This window comes from Balaenoptera borealis (genome assembly GCF_965194805.1).
Source record: "Balaenoptera borealis genome assembly, chromosome: 2".
Taxonomy (NCBI): Eukaryota; Metazoa; Chordata; class Mammalia; order Artiodactyla; family Balaenopteridae; genus Balaenoptera; species Balaenoptera borealis.
The window spans coordinates 66,031,698-66,051,431 of record NC_138867.1 but is presented as its reverse complement, the minus strand read 5'-3'; the positions used below and the strand labels follow the sequence as shown (position 1 = coordinate 66,051,431).

At 41.7% G+C, this 19,734-nt stretch overlaps 1 protein-coding gene across 5 annotated transcripts in view; it reads right to left on the bottom strand.

Annotated features, from left to right (window-relative positions):
* Positions 1 to 19,734, bottom strand: part of RASGRF2 (Ras protein specific guanine nucleotide releasing factor 2) — a 230,134-nt gene that overhangs the window by 6,104 nt on the left and 204,296 nt on the right. For all 5 annotated transcript variants that reach the window (XM_082375417.1, XM_082375418.1, XM_082375421.1 and 2 more), the window contains 7 exons: positions 13,597 to 13,657; positions 13,194 to 13,297; positions 10,962 to 11,046; positions 8,026 to 8,223; positions 3,668 to 3,747; positions 1,829 to 1,946; positions 1,180 to 1,248 (listed from right to left, as the gene is read on the bottom strand). In XM_082375417.1, the coding sequence (XP_082231543.1) occupies positions 1,180 to 1,248; positions 1,829 to 1,946; positions 3,668 to 3,747; positions 8,026 to 8,223; positions 10,962 to 11,046; positions 13,194 to 13,297; positions 13,597 to 13,657 (715 nt within the window). The remainder of the gene's footprint in view (positions 1 to 1,179; positions 1,249 to 1,828; positions 1,947 to 3,667; positions 3,748 to 8,025; positions 8,224 to 10,961; positions 11,047 to 13,193; positions 13,298 to 13,596; positions 13,658 to 19,734) is intronic.

Sequence of the window (19,734 nt, the reverse complement as noted above, 5' to 3'; positions counted from 1 at the left end):
ACTTTATCAAGCTTGTCTTTTACAGATTTTGCATTCTGTGTTTAGGGTCTTTCAAACCCAAAGGTCATGAAATTTTATCCTATATTTTATTTAAATAATTTAATATTTCTTTTTATATTTAAGTAGTGAATTCATCTGGAATTTATTTTTGTGAATGGTATAAGATAGCCAAAATTCCTATTCCATTTACACAATGGTCAGTTTCTTTCTGGTGCTTTCTTTAAACGTCTCCTTTATCCCATATTAGATTTTCATATAGACAAAATCTGCATCTGGACTTTATCCTGCTCCATTGAGTTTGTATTCCTGTGCCAATATAGTCCTGTTTTATTCACTACAGTTTCAGTGTCTGTATCTGGTAGGGAAGGCTCTCCCTTACTCTTCTTATTTTTCAAAAAGTCCTTATTTTTTTGGGGCCTATTAAAGCTTCCTTATGAGTTTCATAATAAGTATGTCAGGTTCCATGAACTAATAGGGATAATTGGCTGTGAGTTATATGAGAATCTTCTGTCTTACCTTCTCAATTTGTCTGTAAAGCTAAAATGATTCTAAAAAATAACGTCTATTAAAAAATGAAAAGAAAAGAAGGAAGGAAGGGAGGGAGGGATGGAGGGAGGGAGGAAGGAAGGAACAAAAGTAAAGAAAGAAGAAAGAAAGAGGTAATAAAGACCAGTTGTGTTTGGGATGGAGAAAGGAAGGGGGTATAAGACGTGAGATGAATCTTGAAAGATGAGTAGGGACCACACAATGCAAGACTTTTTGGACATATCAAGATTTTTTTCTTTCCTTATCCTAAGAGCAAAGGGAAGCCAATAAAGCAAACAACTTCCACTGTGTGTTTCAGAGAGTTCTATCTGGCTGTAAATTTGTAGAATGGATTTGCATTCTGTAGACCAGGTAACAGATATTGGTAGTTTGGACCAGGGGTGGTGGTGGTAGGGGTGGTTCCAGCTTCACAAGAAATACAGGATGTAAAATAGATAGAATTTGATGATGAATTGATATTCTTTTTGCTTTCTTTCTTGTTTTTCTTACTCAGAGTTACCAAAGGTTTGTCTGTTTTATTGGTCTTTTCTTTGAGTCAGCTTTTGGTATTATTGATCTACTCTACTGCTGTTTCCAATTAATTAATTTCCACTTTTTTCTTCATTAAATTCTCTTACAACCACACAATATTACCTTTGGCTGATGGTCTATTCGATAGGAAGTCTGCTGGAACTGGCGTATCTCTCTGATGATGTGTGATATCTGACAGAGAAACAACAAAAGCAAAGCCTAAGTACTGCCCTGTGCTGCAGCACATTCTTCTGGGAGCCCATCCCAGAGTAGTCAGTCCCTTCCTCCAGTGAGGTATCTGGAGCCCTGTCCTATCACGCTCCAGGCCCCAGGGCTTTCTTGCCCTTTAATGAGCCACACAAAATGTTAACAGCAAGGAAATACTGAATTCACCATCAGGGAAACAGCTGTCACGGGGTGGCCTCAGGTTCAGGAGTGGCAAGCCCTGGGTGCTAGTGTCCATGGGCTCCTTGCTTCTAACTTGGTGCTTAGAACCCAGCTGTCCAGCAAGAAGCCTCAGCATCTGTCTATCACTGGTCAGTCCTAGAAAGTCATCCCTGGAGCTTTTTTCCCCTACCCTCTTTGTCCAGACTGCAAGCTGAAATGGGCCTGCGAAAATCTCCTGAATCAGCCAACATCAGGTGTCCACCACCAGTGTCCACCACCTCTTCCACCTCGAGCGTAAAAAGAAGTGAACTTCCATGACGTCGCCTCTTCTCTATAAGCCACTGATGTCACTGAGACAGCCTGATTGTATGAAATTCTTACCTACCATTCTCATCTTGGAGAAATTGACGAGGCCTTCCTCAGTAAAGTTTGGTGTTCCTTCTTCAATAAATGCCAGGTCTGTCAGGTACATCCCCAGATAAGGAACAGCAGGGGGGTTACAGCTGCAAGACCAAGAGGTACTGTTGTCATGCTCATTCCCACCAGTGTCCACTTACCTCCCCATTTAAAATAAATAGGAAGCAAATGTGCTGCTCCCACCCTGAAGAATAAAGTCTTTTAATTCCATTTTCAGAAGCACACTTACTATATGCAGAGTTTTAAATATGCCTCACAATAGAATATGATACAAAATTACCGCCCATGCTTTACTATGTGTTTGAGACAATGGTATTTCAAACAACAGGATGTCTTACAGACAAATACAAACGTTTGCTAGCGAGACTTGCTTGCAGTATTTATCTGCATTGGCCACACTTCTCTGAGGAGTAAAAGCATGTAGGAAAACCCCATGCCCTCACCTCATTAACGTGCAAACATTCAACCTTAAAGAAGTGGGTGGAAAAAAAAATCAATGTAATTAGAGCTTGTAAAACTTGTTTTCTGTTTTAGTTAGTATTTAAATGTTTTAGAAGGTATAGACTTAATTAATATCACAACTACATGCTAAAGTGAGACCTTTGCTGTTTGGAAGGGGGATGAACTTGTTTTTCTCAAGGAGTCTAGAGGCTGAGAATATGGCCTTTTGATCCAGAGTGAACTGGGTTTGAGTCCCTGCTTGACCACTTACTAAGTGATGCAGGGCAAACTCTCTGAACCGCAGTTTTCTCGTCTGTAAAATGGAGACAATAAAACTTATCTCTTTAGTTTGCTGTGAGGCTTAAATTAGACACATCAAGCACTTCACATAGAGTCTGTCATTTAGCAAGTATTCAGTGAATAGTTCTTGTACGACTGTTGTCATTGTTGTTACTATGAGTCTTTCTTTCTCTCATGGCATCACAGGACAATATTTTCCAGAGTAAGGCAAGTATGTGCAGTAGATGATAAGAAAACAAGTTTCAGGAGAATACATTTTATTCTCTCTCTCTCTCTATCTCTGTGCGCGCGTGCGTGTGTGTGTGTGTGTGTGCGTGTCTGTAGAAAGAGAGAATGATCCAGCAATAAAAGGTCAAAAATACATAATAATAATCAATAGGCACTGGAATATTTAAATAAAAAAATCACAGGAGGGCTTCCCTGGTGGCGCAGTGGTTGAGAGTCTGCCTGCCAATGCAGGGGACACCGGTTCGAGCCCTGGTCTGGGAAGATCCCACATGCCGCGGAGCAACTAGGCCCGTGAGCCACAATTACTGAGCCTGCGCGTCTGGAGCCTGTACTCTGCAACAGGAGAGGCCGCGATAGTGAGAGGCCCGCGCACCGCGATGAGGAGTGGCCCCCGCTTGCCACGACTGGAGGAAGCCCTCGCGCAGAAACGAAGACCCAACACAGCCATAAATAAAAATAAATAAATAAATAATTTTTAAAAAAATTAAAAAAAAAAAATCACAGGAGATCACTGTGTTTAAGAAATACCAAGTCAAGAAACTCTTTATAGTAAAAGAGTTTGATTTACTCTTTATGTGGTTTGATTTACTATGGTGATATTTTCTTCTTATTTGGAAAGCTCTGCATACCATGAGTATATCTATAAGCTATTTACTTACTGTATCCACAGTATTCCAAATGAAAAGGGAAATCAGAAAAACACCTATATGATGGGAGTTGTTCCCATTTGTTTTTCTTTTCAAACCAAAGTAGGAGGTAAGTGACTATTTGTACACTATAAAAATTATATAAACATATTTCTGAATTATGAATAATTTAATAATTAAGATAGACATACTTTTTAAGGGTTTCTCTGAGATTTTTAAATCTTCCTTCAGATGAAATAGTCTTCTGAAGCTTGTCCATTAGAGCTTTTGTCTAGAAAGAAACAAATAACTTAGTATGTCATGAAAATATTCCTATGGTTTGGTAAGGTGGTAAGTTACCAAAAGATGCTCAGTTCTCTTCTACAGTGGCAGTTACTGATACCTTTGCCAGACTACTGTGATGTGATATGACTTTCAAAGTATAGAGGGGGGCATTATATTTAAATTTAATGTTTAAACAAAGGAGGGAGAACACGTGGAGAAGAAAAGTGACTACACTAATCATTGAGCCAAAAAGAGAGAAAATGTGTAGAAAAGAAAAACTGTAATGCACAAGAAACTTAGGAACTTAAAGAACTGAAAAGCACATGTTGAATAGCGAATCTTAAAGGAGAGGTCTTGTGTCAGGGAGTTTTCATGATGAATCTTTTCGACTGTTAATTTCCAAGTCATCAAAGCACGTATTCTGTTGCTTGGCTATGGACTGACCAATATCGACTCTGATGAAATGTGACATGTGTGTGACAGGATAATATGCTCTTTGTATCCAGTGCCTAATGGCTGAGGCCACCACTGCCTTAGAGGAAGGCAAAACCCAGCCATGGCCAAGGGGTCAGTGTCCAGCTTTTAGATTCTGATATAGCTGTTTGAAGCCCACTTTAAAAATACTATTCCATAAAGACGCAGACGTAGAGAATGGACTTGAGGACATGGGGAGGGGGAAGGGTAAGCTGGGACAAAGTGAGAGGGTGGCATGGACATATATACACTACCAAATGTAAAATAGATAGATAGTGGGAAGCAGCCACATAGCACAGGGAGATCAGCTCGGTGCTTTGTGACCACCCAGAGGGTGGGATACGGAGGGTGGAAGGGAGACTTAGGAGGGAGGAGATATGGAGATATATGTTTATGTATAGCTGATTCACTTTGTTATACAGCAGAAACTAACACAACATTGTAAAGCAATTATACTCTAATAAAGATGTTAAAAAATTTTTTTAAATTAAAAAATTAAAATAAATAAAATAAAAATACTATTCCAATACCCATTCATCATAAAATCTCTCAAAAACTAGGGAAAAGAAAGTAGCTTCCTCAATTTTATGAAAAGCATTTACAAAAAGCCTGCAGCTAACACCATCCTTAATGGTGAAAAGCTGAAAGCTTTCCCCCCAAGATCAAGAGCAAGGTAAAAATGTCCTCTCTTACTATCTCATTCAACATAGCATTGGAAAGTCTAGCCAGAGCAACAAGGCAAGAAAAGGAAATAAAAGGCATATAAATTGGAAAGAAAGAAATAAGATTGTTCCTATTTACAAGTGACATAATTGTCTATGTAGAAAATTCCAAGGAATCTACAAAAAAGCTCCTAGGACTAATAAGTGAGTTCAGCAAGGTTACGGATACAAGACCAACACAAAAAAATCAATTACATTTGTATGTACTAACAATGAATGTGTGGAAACCAAAATTAAAACCACAAGAACGTTTAAATATCTCCAAAGAAAACGAAATATTTAGGCATAAATCTAACAAAACATATACAGGACTTGTATGTTGAAGATTTCAAAATGCTGATTTAAGAAATCAAAGAAAACCTAAAGAAATTGTGAGAAATACTGTGTTTATGGACTGGAAGACTCAGTGTAGTAAAGATGTCAATTCTCCCTAAATTGACTGGTTTAATGGAATTTCAATGGAAATCTCAGTAAAGCTTTTAAGACAGAGTTTTTATCCTAAAATTTATATGGAAGTCACAGCACCTAAGGTAGCTAAAATAATTTTGAAAGAGAAGAATAAAGTGGAGGAATATAGAAAGAACTCTCAAATCACAAAGGTAAAAAAACCAAACAATCTAATTAAAAAATGAGCTGAAGACATGAGTAGGCATTTTGCTGAAGAGGATATACAGATGCAAACAAGCACATGAAAAGATGTTTAACATTATTAGCCATTAGCAAGTGCAAATTAAAACAATGGTGAGATTTCAAAATGGCTAAAATTAAAAATAGTGATAACACCAAATGCTGACAAGAATGTGGAGAAACTGGTTTACTCATACACTCCTGATAGGAATGTAAAATGGTACAGCTTCTCTAGAAAAGAGTGGCAGTTTCTTATAAAACTAAATACACAATTACCATATGACCCAGCAATCGCACTCTTAGGCATTTATCCCAGAGAAATGAAAACTTATAGTCACATAAAACATATTCATGAATGTTCATAGCAGCTTTATTTGTAATAGCTGAAACTGAAAACAACCCAGATGTCCTTCAAGGGGTGAATGCTTAAACGAAACGTCATATATCTACACCAGGAGGTACCGTTCAGCAATAAAAAGGAACTAAGAATTGATACATGTAACAACTTTAATGGATTTCAAAGGAATTATTCTGAGTTTAAAAAAAGGCAATCTCAAAATGTCATATACTGCATGATTCCATTTATACAACATTCTTGAAATGACAAAATTACAGAGATGGAAAACAGATCTGTGGTTGCCAGGAGTTAGGGAGGGAGAGGGGGGAAGGTGGCTGGCGCTATAAAAGGGTGGCAGGAGGGATCCTAGTGATAGAACTGTTCTGTATCTTCACTCTGGTGGTGATTACATGCATCTATCCCTGTAATAAAAGCACACTAAACACACACACACACACACACACACACACACGTATACACACAAATGAATACATGTAAAAGTAATGAAGTCTGTATAAGATTGGTGGATGGTACCAATGGTTAATTTTGTGGTTGTGATATTGCCTGTAGTTATGTGAGATGTTACCACAGGGGGACACTGGGTATAGGGTGGAAGGGATTTCTATTATTTCTTATAATTGCATATGGACCTACAATGATCTCAACATTAAAAGTTTTTTAAAAACAGTTTTTATAAAAGCTGTGGCTTTAATTTGCAAGGTCCAGGCTTTATTCACAGAAGAGTTTGCCAGTTCTAGGGGCCAAACTTGGGATTCTTAGAGCGTTCCATTTTTACTAAGGAATGGGGGGAGGGGATAAAAGATATGACTTAGGCTTGGTTTCTTGCTACATAGGGAGGAATTTAAAAGGCTTGGAGAGAGCAAAGAAAATAGAATAGAGTAAGAAGCAATGTCTCTGAGAGGGGCTTAAACCCTCAGAAGGGGCAACAGAAACCAGACAGCTTTGAGGAAATGTCAGCAGAATATATGCTATCCTTCCTGCCTGAAACCCTGGAGGTGGGCACCCTGAAGACACCCTTCACCTACTTTGGGTGGTCACAACAAGGCAGGCACAGTGGTCTGTGAAAGAAGGATATGTAGAGAGGGCCTGGCATAAACACTCCTAGCCTCTGGCGCCCATGGGACATGGAGGAGCCTAGAAAATTCCCCCAACACCCTTTGAGAGGGTCAAGTGAGTTATCTAGTAATGAAGAATTAGCCTGCCCACTAGGGATCAGCAAGGGGCACCACAGCCTGTAGTAGAGGTAATACGCACCCTATCTCAGAGAATCAGCGGAGCCAGTGAGAGATGAAGGGGAGGTGAGGTCAGCCAAGCTCCCTGCGTGCAATAACCATGCCATGTTCCTGGCAGGGTAGGATGACCATTTGAACACAAGGCACAGTCAACTCACAGTGGCTTGTACCCAATGACTAAACTGCCAAAGACTACAGCAGGAGGCCAGTGGGTGCACACAGCCTTCCACAAGCCTGGAAAAGCCCTCCCTAACACCCACTGACACTCAGGGGGAAGAACAGGAGGAAGAGCAGGGGGAAAATGGTGATGTCACTTGAATCTTGAAATTATCTGAAGGAAAAAATAAGCGTGAACAAGCTAAGTCCAATTAAAAGAAAATTAAGAAAGTTATATTTCTTCACATTCAAGTCATTATGCCCAAACTTGACTACCTGAATGACAAAGAAGAGGTGAACATGGAGGCCCTCTGTCCCTGGTCTTTGGCCCTAAGGCATTTGTACCTTTACTTTGAGGGAGAAAGAATGGATCCACGGACATCACTGTGCCCACTTGGAATCAATGCGCCCTCCCTAAATAATTCAGGGAACAGCTCCTGACTGTCAACCACATTGTCTGAAGTTGTCCCCAGATATGTTATAATGAATATTTTGGTTTGCATTTTCTTTTCTAAATTAACCATTTAGAAACGTATATGAGCGGAATCAATTAAGTGGTAAGAGCACAGTAATTACCCATGTTGGCACCTTTCTTTGGCAACAGAGCTGCTCCTTTCAGCTAATTATTTCCTAATCAGTAATATTTATCTTGGCTCTGATCTCCCAGTGTCGTCTCCTCCTCGCGGCAGCGGGAGGTGTCGCCCGCTGATGCTCACCTGCTTGGACACCTTGGCCCAGGTTTTCTTCAGCCGGTAGATGGCACTTCTGTTTAAGGCTGAGGTGATCTCCAGCACGCCGTTGTAGTTGTGCAGGCACCGGCAGATGTCCGCCACGGCCACCCACTTCTCAATTGCGTTGGCTCGGGAGCTGACATCCGCATAATTCATGATCTGGGAGGCCACCAGGTTACTCATCTGAGACAACGGAAAAGCCAAGAGAGGGCAGCTAAGAGTCAAAGCAATTCATGCAGGCACGATACCTGAATTACCTACAGAAATGTCAGCAAAGCAGGTGTCAAGGGATGCGAGATCAAGGTCCATCTAGATATCAACCTTCTGAAGAAACTAAATGATAACAATAACAACACACGAATGAACACCTGCTCATCCTGAGTGAAGAGACGGGTTGTTCGGCATCAGCTTGTTGGGGGAAGAGGTGATTTTGCTAATCAGTAATTTTGATGAAGGAGTCATTTCCAGTAATTATTGAGAGAATGGCAGAGAATGAGCTAACCCCTGAGGAATGGAACCTTTGCAGATCAGGGGTTTCACTTCTTGGGGCCTCTCCCAATGTTCCTTGGGTCCCAACAGTGTGGGGATAGTCACTCTAGGAAGCCTCAGTTATCACAAAGAAAACACGTTTCCCCCCAATCAAATCAAACTCTAACCTACCAACTCTCAAACCAGAAACCCTTAGGTGCAGAAGAGAGAACATTTTCATCTTCTCATCTTGCTGAATTTTTTTTCCACCAGCAGTTAAAGGGACCTATAGTTTCAAGGCTAAGCACTGTAATTCTATTAGTTAAAGCCAAGAGAAAAAGAGGCAGCTTAAGAGGCTCAACACTTAGAATATGGAAAGGAAAAGGCTAGAACAGGATTGATTACTAATAAAGGGAATCTAGGGTCCATAATCTTATATCCAAACACTAAATCTGATGAGTACACCAATTCTTTGATAATTCCATAGGTATTTTAAATCTCACAGGGCCTCAGAACTATCATTGTGCATATTTATTAAAGAAATTATTTTGTACTGAGCACCTAGTAAGGACCATTCTTTTAGGTTGTGGGAACAAGAAAAATAAATAAATCAGTCTCCCTGACCTTAAGGCGCTGAGCCTGGTTAGGTGGGAAGGTGAGGAGAGGCAGACAGAAACAAGTCAATACCACAAAGCGAAACGCAAAGCTAGGGCTGTGTGGAGGGGGAGCTTGAGAAGCAGAGGCAGCATGGGGCAGGTGGCCTAGTACAGAGGAAAGAGATCGTGCCTGCACTGAACCCTGAAGGGTGAGGAAGAGCTAGCTACTGCTTCCCATCAAAGTAGAGGAGTGTCTGCAAAGGGACAGAGGGGGAAGGCGTGGTGGCATGGAGAATCTGGCAGCTGTCCGAGGAGCACGGGGGTTGGTGAGAGACAAGGATGGCAGGAGGCAGGGCTCCTGCAGGCCGGGTTGAGCGGCTGGGGCCGTATTGTGAAGGTGAGAGGAAGCCACTGACAAAATTTCATCAAAGAGATGTAATTCGATGGGCCTCTTAGAGAAGTTATTTCCGTGACACTGTGTGAAGAAAGGGTTGGGTGGCAGTGAGATGGGGGTGGGGAGATAGTGAGTTAGGAGCTCTTGGAGAAAAGAATGAAAGGCCAAATCAAGATTATGGCAGTGGGAAGGGAGGGGAAAAGAAGAGTCTGAGACATGTAGATTTAGGGTTCACTAACATGTTGAGGGGTGAGCGAGGTGGGGAAAGGAGAAGAAAGAGTCGAAGATGACCTCCAGATTCCGTGCTTGGTTGAGTGAGTGGCTAGTGGGGCCATTACCCAAGGCCAAGAACAGAGAATAAGATGAAGAAGCAGGCTTGGTGGGTCTGGGAGGTGATGATGATGAGTTCCATTTGCAATCTGGACACAGTGCAAGTGGCCACCCAAGTAGAGACATGTGGGTATGGAGCCTGGGACTGAACCTCTGATTTGAGTGTCCATTTCATCCCAAGTGTATGTACAGCACAGGCAAAAAAGAAAAAAAAAAGGTTTATTGTGCACAGAAGGGGCTCTGCTTCTCAAAGAGTGGCCCAGACAGGTCATGTGTCCTGTCCTTTAGGAAGCAGTGGCATTTGATGCTTATTATGTAATAACATCTATTCCACATGTACCCTCAGCAAAGCACTGTCTTGGGAATTTGCACTGTTGTTTTGTATTTTGATTCTGGATGACATTAATTTACCTACAGGTTTCCTGGTAGTCTTTTTTTTTTAAACATTATCATTACTCCTTTTACCGTACTTTAGTAGAACTGAAAAGGGAGCCTTCCCTTTGCCGGGATAGGCCTGAAGACATTCCAACATCTGTGGTTCTTCCACAGGACTAAGACCATTAGAACAGCACCAATAGGGAGTAGGAGGGTATAAAAGCAACTCCATCTTACTGCTGCAGAAGAGCAGAGGGGGAGATGGACCGACAGCTGGTTACCTTTGCACACAGTCTCAGCGTCACTGTAATTATGCTCAAAGAGGTTCCTTCCCACCCTGGAATGTATTGGGATTGAATGTTCAGTAATGACGAGGAGCAGCTGTACCAACCCAGTCTTACCATCACCAGTGTCACCAGGGGCCAGTGACACAGTGCTGTTAGAACTAGTCAATCTACGACCATGAAGTAATGATGATCATGATAAAAATAACAGCAGCTACCTATGCATCATTGAGCACTTACCAGACTTGTGTACCATCAAATGTGAACCTCTTACGTCTGGAAGGTAACTGGAAGTTATCACATCACTATGAACTCTTAGAGGAGATTTAAGTTTTTTTTTTTTTTAACATTCCATCAGTTTTGTTTAAAAAGTGGGTGGCAGACTTCCTTTCATTTAGAGAAGGCATCTAAAGACCCTGATACTCATCTTCCTATAACACGCCCACACAAGGTTTTATTTTTATGGTTACTCACATCATTGAAGTGTTGGCTGGTTTTCATAATGTAAGGTGTTCTTTCATTTTTATCCAGCTTCATCCACCCCTGCCCAAGAAATTCTCTGAAAATTCAAAACAAAACACAAAATCAATTAAGTTTTTTAAGGGTGCCTATGATCCTGAATAATTATTATGAATATTATGTACATTAAACTTGACATTGCCCAACTCCTGCTGTTCCATCTCAAATGAATTTTAGCTCAATTCTACCATTTCACCACTTGATGCCAAAATGAAAAAGATTCTTCAGTTTCAGCTTTCTCTTATAAATGTTTGGAACCGGGTCCCTATTAGGATCATTATAAAGTCTTCTCTGAAATTGGAAAACAATGACAGGAGGAATAAAGAGCTTAAGTGCTAACTCAGAAACCAAGATCATTTTCCCTGGATCAGCTTTAAAAAAATCTTAAGCCTTAGCAGAAGGCTTGAAAAATCCATCACTACCAAAAATGTTAATCAAGAACAGCATGTTTTCCTCCACTTTGCTCTGACAGTCTCCAGGAGAATGTCAATTCCATGGGCAGGGACTTTCCTTTGTTCTCCCCAGAGCCCGGAACAGTACACGTGGTAAGGGCCGAATGAACAAATGCTGGTGTTAGCACTTTGCAGCCCGTTCATGTGATGAAGGCAGTTACGGTGGTGGGAGCTCAGCCTGGAGGAAGGTCTGTCTTCCGAATAACATCCCTGCTCCTTCATTTCACTCGTGAGTGGGTCACCAGATCACAGCAAGCAAGGCACAATCAAGCTGGAGCATACAGGAATTATTTTGTCAAGGCATTACCAAAAATAAAATGAAATTACTCTGACACATTCTTAATCCAGCAATGTTGACTGAGTCCCTTGACGTGGGTGGTACTGTTCCCATCCTGCAAGGCTGTTGGACATAAAGATGTGCTTTTTCCACAGATGAAGATTGGTACATGTTCACAGCGGCACAGAGGAGGAGAGGTGAGAAGGGTCCCGGGAAGAGACCACACCAAGGACAACCACAAAGATTCAGGCTTTGCCGTTTCTCCTCTTCCATAGTGGTCATGCTCCCCTCCCTCCTGAATCCTCACCGCACTGGAGGATAGTCAGGAGGTGGGGGGAAGAGGCACTGCACTCCTAACTCAAGTCATCAAATAGTCAGTGGGTTCATTTGTACTGCCAAGGGGCCACGTTCCTTTTTTCCCCATGTTCATGGATGGGCCTACAATTGCTGAAAGAGGGAAATAAGATAAAATGCATAAAAGAAAAGTCTGCAGGAGCATCTTCCGGCCCTGCCCCTTATACTGTAGCTCCGACCAGCAACACGGCTACGCCTGAGCCTCCATCATCCTGGATGTCCTCTTCTCTACACGCGACATGGACCACACTCATACCTCTTAGCCAGCCCCTCCCTTACCTTTCATTTAGTTATAATTTCACAGGGGACTTATGCCAACAGTTGTTACTTGTCCAAACAAAGGCCTTGTTTGTGGAGCTGCTGATTAGGACAGCAGGAGGGGGCTTAAAGAGCCTCCCTTACTCTGCACACGAGGCAGTTAAAAGGCAGTAGTGACACAGATGCTCATTACGTGACATGACAGCGTTCACTCGGCAGATACCCACTCCAAGTGTGCTCTGTGCAAAGCACTGTCTTGGGAGTCTACGCTGTTCCGGAGTCTCGATGCTCAGCAATACCTGCTGATTTATGGACGTGGGGGGAAAATTGCAGCAGAATTTACAGAATTTCCCAACATCAGTGTTTCTCAAAGTATAGTCTTAGACCACGCAGAATTATCTGGGAGTCTCATTGAAAATGAAATTTCCTGGGCCTCAAACCTACTGGAATCAGGATCTCTGGTGGGGGGGTGGGCAGGGGGCGGTACCTAGGGATGTACATTTTTAACAGGTCTCCCAAATGATTTTAGGCACCATGAAGTTTGAGAACCACTGTTATACTGTATTGAGGTTTCTATAACACAAAGATGTGAGAGGACAGAGAACTTTGCATTCTATGGTAACTGTAGTACATACAGAAACACAAGAGTGACCATCCTGAGAGTTCCCAATATTTCCATATAAATATTTCCAATATAAAGTGGAACCAAAAGACATTCAAGTGGGACCAAACCAACATAAGATTAAGAGCCACAGCTCTGCGCACGCACATCTGCTGAGGAGCAATGTCAGCTGTGAGGCAGCCGGCCCTGCCTTCAGGGACCTGCTGCTGTGAGGGCACACTCACTCGTAGGGAATGCTTCTGAAAACGATGTGGTCCAGGAGGGTGATCTGCTCAGCCAGCTCCATGGCTGACAAGGTCTCAAAGCACTCAGCCTTTGCACAGTCCGTCTGCAAGAGATGAGGGCAGGGAATGAAACACACCTGGAAGCAAGGTGCCGGCCAGCTCACTGCAGCTGCTTGGAGTACGAAGTCCACCCTAGATTCCAGCTATGAAGAAAAGGGTAGAAAGCTCAGAAATATCAGCCGGCGTTAACATCATGGACCAACTGCTAAACCCCAAGCCAAATCTGGTTCTTCTCACACAGTTGCAGCGACAGAATATACAGTCCAGTTATGGGCACAGTGCTTGCCTTTGAGAGGTAAGTCTTACATATATTTGTGCAGGATAAGACCACGGCTGAACTTACCAGTTGAATTATATCCTCCAGTTTTAGGTGGATGTCATCTTGATCATCTTGTGAAAGGGCCCTAAAAAAGAGTCAAAATATCCTCCATGAAAAGAAAATAGACATACCAGAAATGAAATGACAAAATGCAGTTCAGTTTTCCCTGGGGGGAAGTCGGAGGGTTCCGGGCTGCGAGGCTGTGGAGACGTGAGTTGAAGACAGAGGGTCAAGGAAACAGGAAAACACACATGTTAAAGGCAGAGGAGGATCATCAAGAGAGCTGACTTATAACAAGGAGCCAACCTGCTACATACAAGTTGTAAATCAAACACCCACTGTGAAAGTGAAGCAGAGGGTAAGCTGGTGCTTTGCGTTACTGAGCGGATCTATGCCACGAATCTGGGTGCCTTGCGTTGCTATCAGTCAGGGTTTCTAACAGGCCCAAGTGTCCCATCCACAATCCTCCAGCCCCTATCCTGGCCCCTCCCTGCTCATGCTGAGGCAGAAGATGCAGGCATAGGTAGACCAGAAGCTCAGGGGAGTTCCTGGGCAGCAAGAGTTCAAACAATACCAGGTAGAAAGCCAGCAGGTGAACTCTTCCCCTTTGCTTCCCAGATGGGCTTTCCTGAGACACATTTGGTACTGTATCCCCACACTTGGTGTTATTCAGCTCTCAATAAATATGTTTTTTGATCAGTGACAAATGAATAAATGAATACGTAAGTTAAGGTGGGTGCTGGTTTCAGAGTGACAGTGATGCTTTCACGTCCAAGAGAAGTTCAGGGTCCAGGAAAATTAACCTGATTATATAGCTTGCCACCTGGACCAAACACTTTAAGTGTCCTAAAAGGAAGGCACAATCACATATTAAAAGTATTAAAATATTTAAACAGTGCCCAACCATGTAGCCTGTCTGCTGGAGGACGCTATTTTTAAAAAGCAACAATGATGTGATGTTCTATTGTGTTCTGAGTTGATAAAAACAAAACTATCACCCTCGAAAATACAAAATCAACTGAGGTGGGTACTTGTATGCTCATTACATGCCAGGCACGTGCTAACCATCTGACACACACTCTCTCCTATATCATAAAAAATCCCTTTAAAGTAAGCATTATTATCTCCATTTTATAGATGAGGAAACAAAAGCTCGAAGTAATGGGACTAACTGGCCCAGGGTTCGGTCCAGTTTGCTTTCCTGTTGCTCTTGCTTGTCATGAGCAGGCTTATGAAAGGCACCACTTCAAAGGTCCAGCATAGAACACACACCAGAAAAGGTCAATTCCCTTTCCTCTATCTTCCTTCTCTCTAACAAAAGTTCTTGGCTGTTTACCCGGGAGCAGAATCCTTCTAGATCACAGGAATGGCAGTCTTCCTGTTTGCAATTAGCCGTATCATTTGTGAGAAGAAAAAGTCACCATATGCTAAAGGGCAGATTAAGGTGAGGAAAAAATGAGTAAACATAACTCTTTCTCCAAAGACTGTTACATCACACTTAAGGGTTAGACACAGGGGAAAAGTGACTCTTTCCCAAAGCGCATGTCATCCTTTCTACGGTAGCCTGTGTTCTTGGAGAGAGATCAGTGGCCTTATAACTATGTGTACCCGTGGAAAAGATCCTTTTTATGAGGCTGGGCAATATTCTTAGCTTGGAAAGAAATGGTCCAGAAGTTATTTCGCTTCTATCAAATGTTCCTCTCCTCAACGATCTTACCCTAATGTTCCAGGATACATCTGGCCCCATTCAGTTACCTAACATTTCTCTCTTCAAAAGAGTCTGCCCTATAAATCAAAATAAATGCTATCTCTTTTGAAAGTGTCCCCTTAGAACAAAAGTTCTTAACCCTAGAGTATCACTAAATAATCTCTAGAGGTCCACAAACTTTTAAAAATGATATGCAAATGTGTGCATATATTCATATGTTCATTTTTCTGAGAGGAGACTGCTTCCATCATATTCTTTTGGGGAATCCATGACCCCCAACAAGGTTAAAAATAACTATAGAAATGTATACTCTGCCATAAAATGGCATGTGACATTGCCATTTTACAAAAGATTTTCAGTATTATTATTAAGGAACCAGCTCCAGAATTTGATGCCCACCCATGAATTCATTAGTGATGGCAAGTCGAATTCTTTTTTCTTTTCTTTTTTTATGCATATAGTTACAGTTTTATTATAAAGGATATAACTCAGGAACAGCCAAGTAAAAGGAAGAGATGCATAGGGCAAGTCGAATTCTTAAGGTAGATGTGACTCGAGGAAATAGCTCAGAAAAATATAGAGATGTGTTTAATAAATGAGGATGGGGCTTCCCTGGTGGCGCAGTGGTTGAGAATCTGCCTGCCAATGCAGGGGACACGGGTTCGAGCCCCGGTCTGGGAAGATCCCACATGCCGCGGAGCAACTGGGCCCGTGAGGCACAACTACTGAGCCTGCGCATCTGGAGCCTGTGCTTCGCAACAAGAGAGGCCGCGATAGTGAGAGGCCCACGCACCGCGATGAAGAGTGGCCCCCGCTCGCCGCAACTAGAGAAAGCCCTCACACAGAAATGAAGACCCAACACAGTTAAAAATAAATAAATAAATAAATTTATAAAAAAAAAAAATGAGGATGATCCAGCTGTCAAAAAATACTTTATGCTTTGTGACCACCTAGAGGGGTGGGATAGGGAGAGTGGGAGGGAGGGAGATGCAAGAGGGAAGAGATATGGGAACATATGTATATGTATAACTGATTCACTTTGTTATAAAGCAGAAACTAACACACCATTGTAAAGCAATTATACTCCAATAAAGATGTTTAAAAAAAATACTTTGCACCAAAATTAAAAGTGATTAGAAAGTAAAAAACTGAATTATGACTAATTATCTTTGAAGACATTTTCAAGCCAGGAGGTGAACAAAATCCACCTAGTAAGAGAGGTAGCCCTGACTACAAATAAGAGTAGGAGCAAGAGGTCATTTTGGTGTAAAAGTTCTAATGGGTCTGAACAAAATAAATGCTATGCCTAAACACCGACATGTCAAATATTCTTGACCTGTAACATGTAAACATCCACAGTGAGTACCTTAGTTTGATGCAAAAGTTTCACAGAAACACAATCGCCTGGATTTCCTTTGATTCTGGTAAACTGATTCAATTAAACCAAGCAAAACATTTATCCTGGCCTGTTCATTTGAATACCTGGTTTATTGTATGAAGCAATTTGAAGAAAGTAGTTTTTCTTCTACAAAAAAAAGGAGTCTAATGCTGCTTGGGGCTGTGTGAGGTTTGTGGGTCCCCTTTTCATGACTGAACCCATTCCAGTTGACCATCCAAGAAGTCAATCATTGTTTCTTTTCATTCTATGGCATGTTAGTTGTCTACAAAAAAAACTACTGCATAGATTCAAAAGCCAGCTGGTCAGACAACGTTGGAGGGTCGTGGTATTTTAGGAATACAAAAGTCTTGAGCCTAGGTTTTTACAGGGCCACAAAATACCTATGCTAATTAAACTTCTTCAGCATAAAGTAACCCCTGTGACACTGTGTAAGGAGGGGATGATTCATCATAGAAAGCTTTCACTTTACTGCATTAATGTATTATGTGTTTAAACACGTGTCATGTTTATATCTCACTGTTATATGACTTGAATGCATCTAAATCTTTAACATTGGGACTTTTTTTTTTTTTTTTTTTACCTCTCACAATCCTAACTTGTATTCCATGGGAGGTATGTTCAGAAAAGTTCCCTTCAGATGTGAAGGCCTCTCTAACCCTGGTCCAGTTCCAGCAGAGGATGAATTTGCTTCTAGTCTTCTGACTACCTTAGAGTTTGATGAATACTCCAGGATCCTGGGTTTTCCCCACATGTATCACTCATTATGATCAATTTAATATTTATGCACTTATAATGCAATACCAGATAAAAAACTTAAAAGGAAAAGGGATTATGCAAATTCTAGAACTAGAAAATTCCCCCTTCAAGTGTAGAAATCATGTAGTCTTAAAAACAGAGCCAAGAGCAACTGGCCTCTGTCCTCGCATGGGCTGCTTGCTTGCTACTGTGACAGGCTGGCCTGGGCCCATGGCATGGCCTGCCTCAGACTCTTCTCCTCCCCACCTTGTGAATGGTTTAATCTCATGCTGCTTCTGGGACCTGCCAGACCACCTCTTCCTTCCCGTGCTTTCTCAAGCATGACTTTCCTTCCTGCTGGGCTTACTGGAGCCATTGTTACCTATGCTCTGGCACTTTTTTTTTTTTTAAAAGGCAGATGTCCATAAATGCATGGAAATGTTTAATACTAAATTCTCTTTGTTTCAGCTGAAAATAATTCCCTGTTTGTTTTCAAATTAAGAAATGAACTAACAGGAAAATCTTTATAATTTTCAGGGTTGTTAAATAATCCTTTTTATTTCTGTTTCTTTCTCATATACCCCATGATTTCCTTTTTTTCACAAAGAGATTTCATGAATGATAACATTCCTTCAGTTGATGGTTCTGTCTAGGTCTTACTTCCTAATCATTCTGACATGATTTTTAAAAACACACATTTCATACATATAAACATAAGTATCGGATATGGAAAACTATCAAAACCCCTAAAAACTAATACATGATTTATTCCTCCTATAATCACAATCTCATGTGCTGGGATAGGGACCCTCAAACATAGTGCAAGTGGAATGAATTACTTGGTAGGAGAAATTCAATCAAATATCAGTTGCTTTCTTGTACCAGCGTTTGTTTTGTGTTGTTTTCCACAAATCTATTCACTGGCTTGTTGGGAAGATAAGTTAGTGCCCCAGGGACTCAGCTGATTCAAACTGTGACTCAGGGTCTGGCTGTCTGCTCAGCTGATGGGCTGGTGACCCCACCAGTATCTGTCAGCTTTAGCTGACATGTTCAGGGCTAAACAAAGGCTTTGGTTTTGTTTTGGCTTCATGGGAAGAAAGATGGTGAGAGAGGGGAGAATAGGTGGGGTAGTGTAACATCTATTCCCTGCTTGGCTCTGCAGGTGGCTTTTGAATTCTTACGGTGAAAGACGGTGGAACCAGGTAAGATGTGGAAAGAGCTGTTTTCACGAGAGACAGAGACTCTGGGTTGAGTGAGGCTGCTCTGGGACCCAGGTGGCACAGGGACAGGGCAGGTGGCATCTTTCTCAGCTTTTTGATAGGGAAATGGTGGCTTCACAAGACTGCCAGGCAGCATGCTCCACAGAAACCGCGCTGGCACTGAAAGGTCTCTCCCTCAAGGAGCCTCAGGGCGGTGGGCTTGAATAAAGACGCTGAGGCAGGGAAATGACTGGGTTCTTTCCTGAGCACATATTTCTGGAGACTTTCAGAATACTTGGAAGACTCTGCAAGGGACTAGAATTCTGGGTGGGCAGCTAGGGGGCACGCCACCAGTGGAATTGCTTTTTTGTTTTGTTTTTAACTTCTTTTTTTTCTTTTACAAAGTAGCAGTAAGTGGGTTATGACTATGGGGGTTTCTTTGGTAAGAAATTTGTTGAGATATAATTCACATACCAAACAATCCATCCATTTAAAGTGTATGTGTATATATATATATATATTTTTTTTTTTTTTACTATTTTTTAAATAGATCTTTACTGGAGTATAATTGCTTCACAATACCGTGTTAGTTTCTGTTGCACAACAAAGTGAATCAGCCATATGCATACACATGTCCCCATATCCCCTCCCTCTTAAGCCTCCCTCCCACACTCCCTATCCTACCTCTCTAGGTCATCGCAAAGCACCGAGCCAGTCTCCCTCGGCTATGCTGCTGCTTCCCACCAGCCAACTATTTTACATTCAGTAGTGTATATATGTCGATACTACTCTCACTTTGCCCCAGCTTCGCCTTCCCACTCCATGTCCTCAAGTCCATTCTCTGTGTCTACCTCTTTATTCCTGCCCTGCAACTAGGTTTATCAGTACCATTTTTTTTTTTTTTTTAGATTCCATATATATGCGTTAGCATACGGTATTTGTTTTTCTCTTTGTGACTTGCTTCACTCAGTATGACAGACTCTAGGTCCATCCACCTCACTACAAATAACTCAATTTTGTTTCTTTTTATGGCTGAGTATTATTCCATTGTATATATGCGTCACATCTTCTTTATCCATTCATCTGTTGATGGACATTTAGGTTGCTTCCATGTCCTGGCT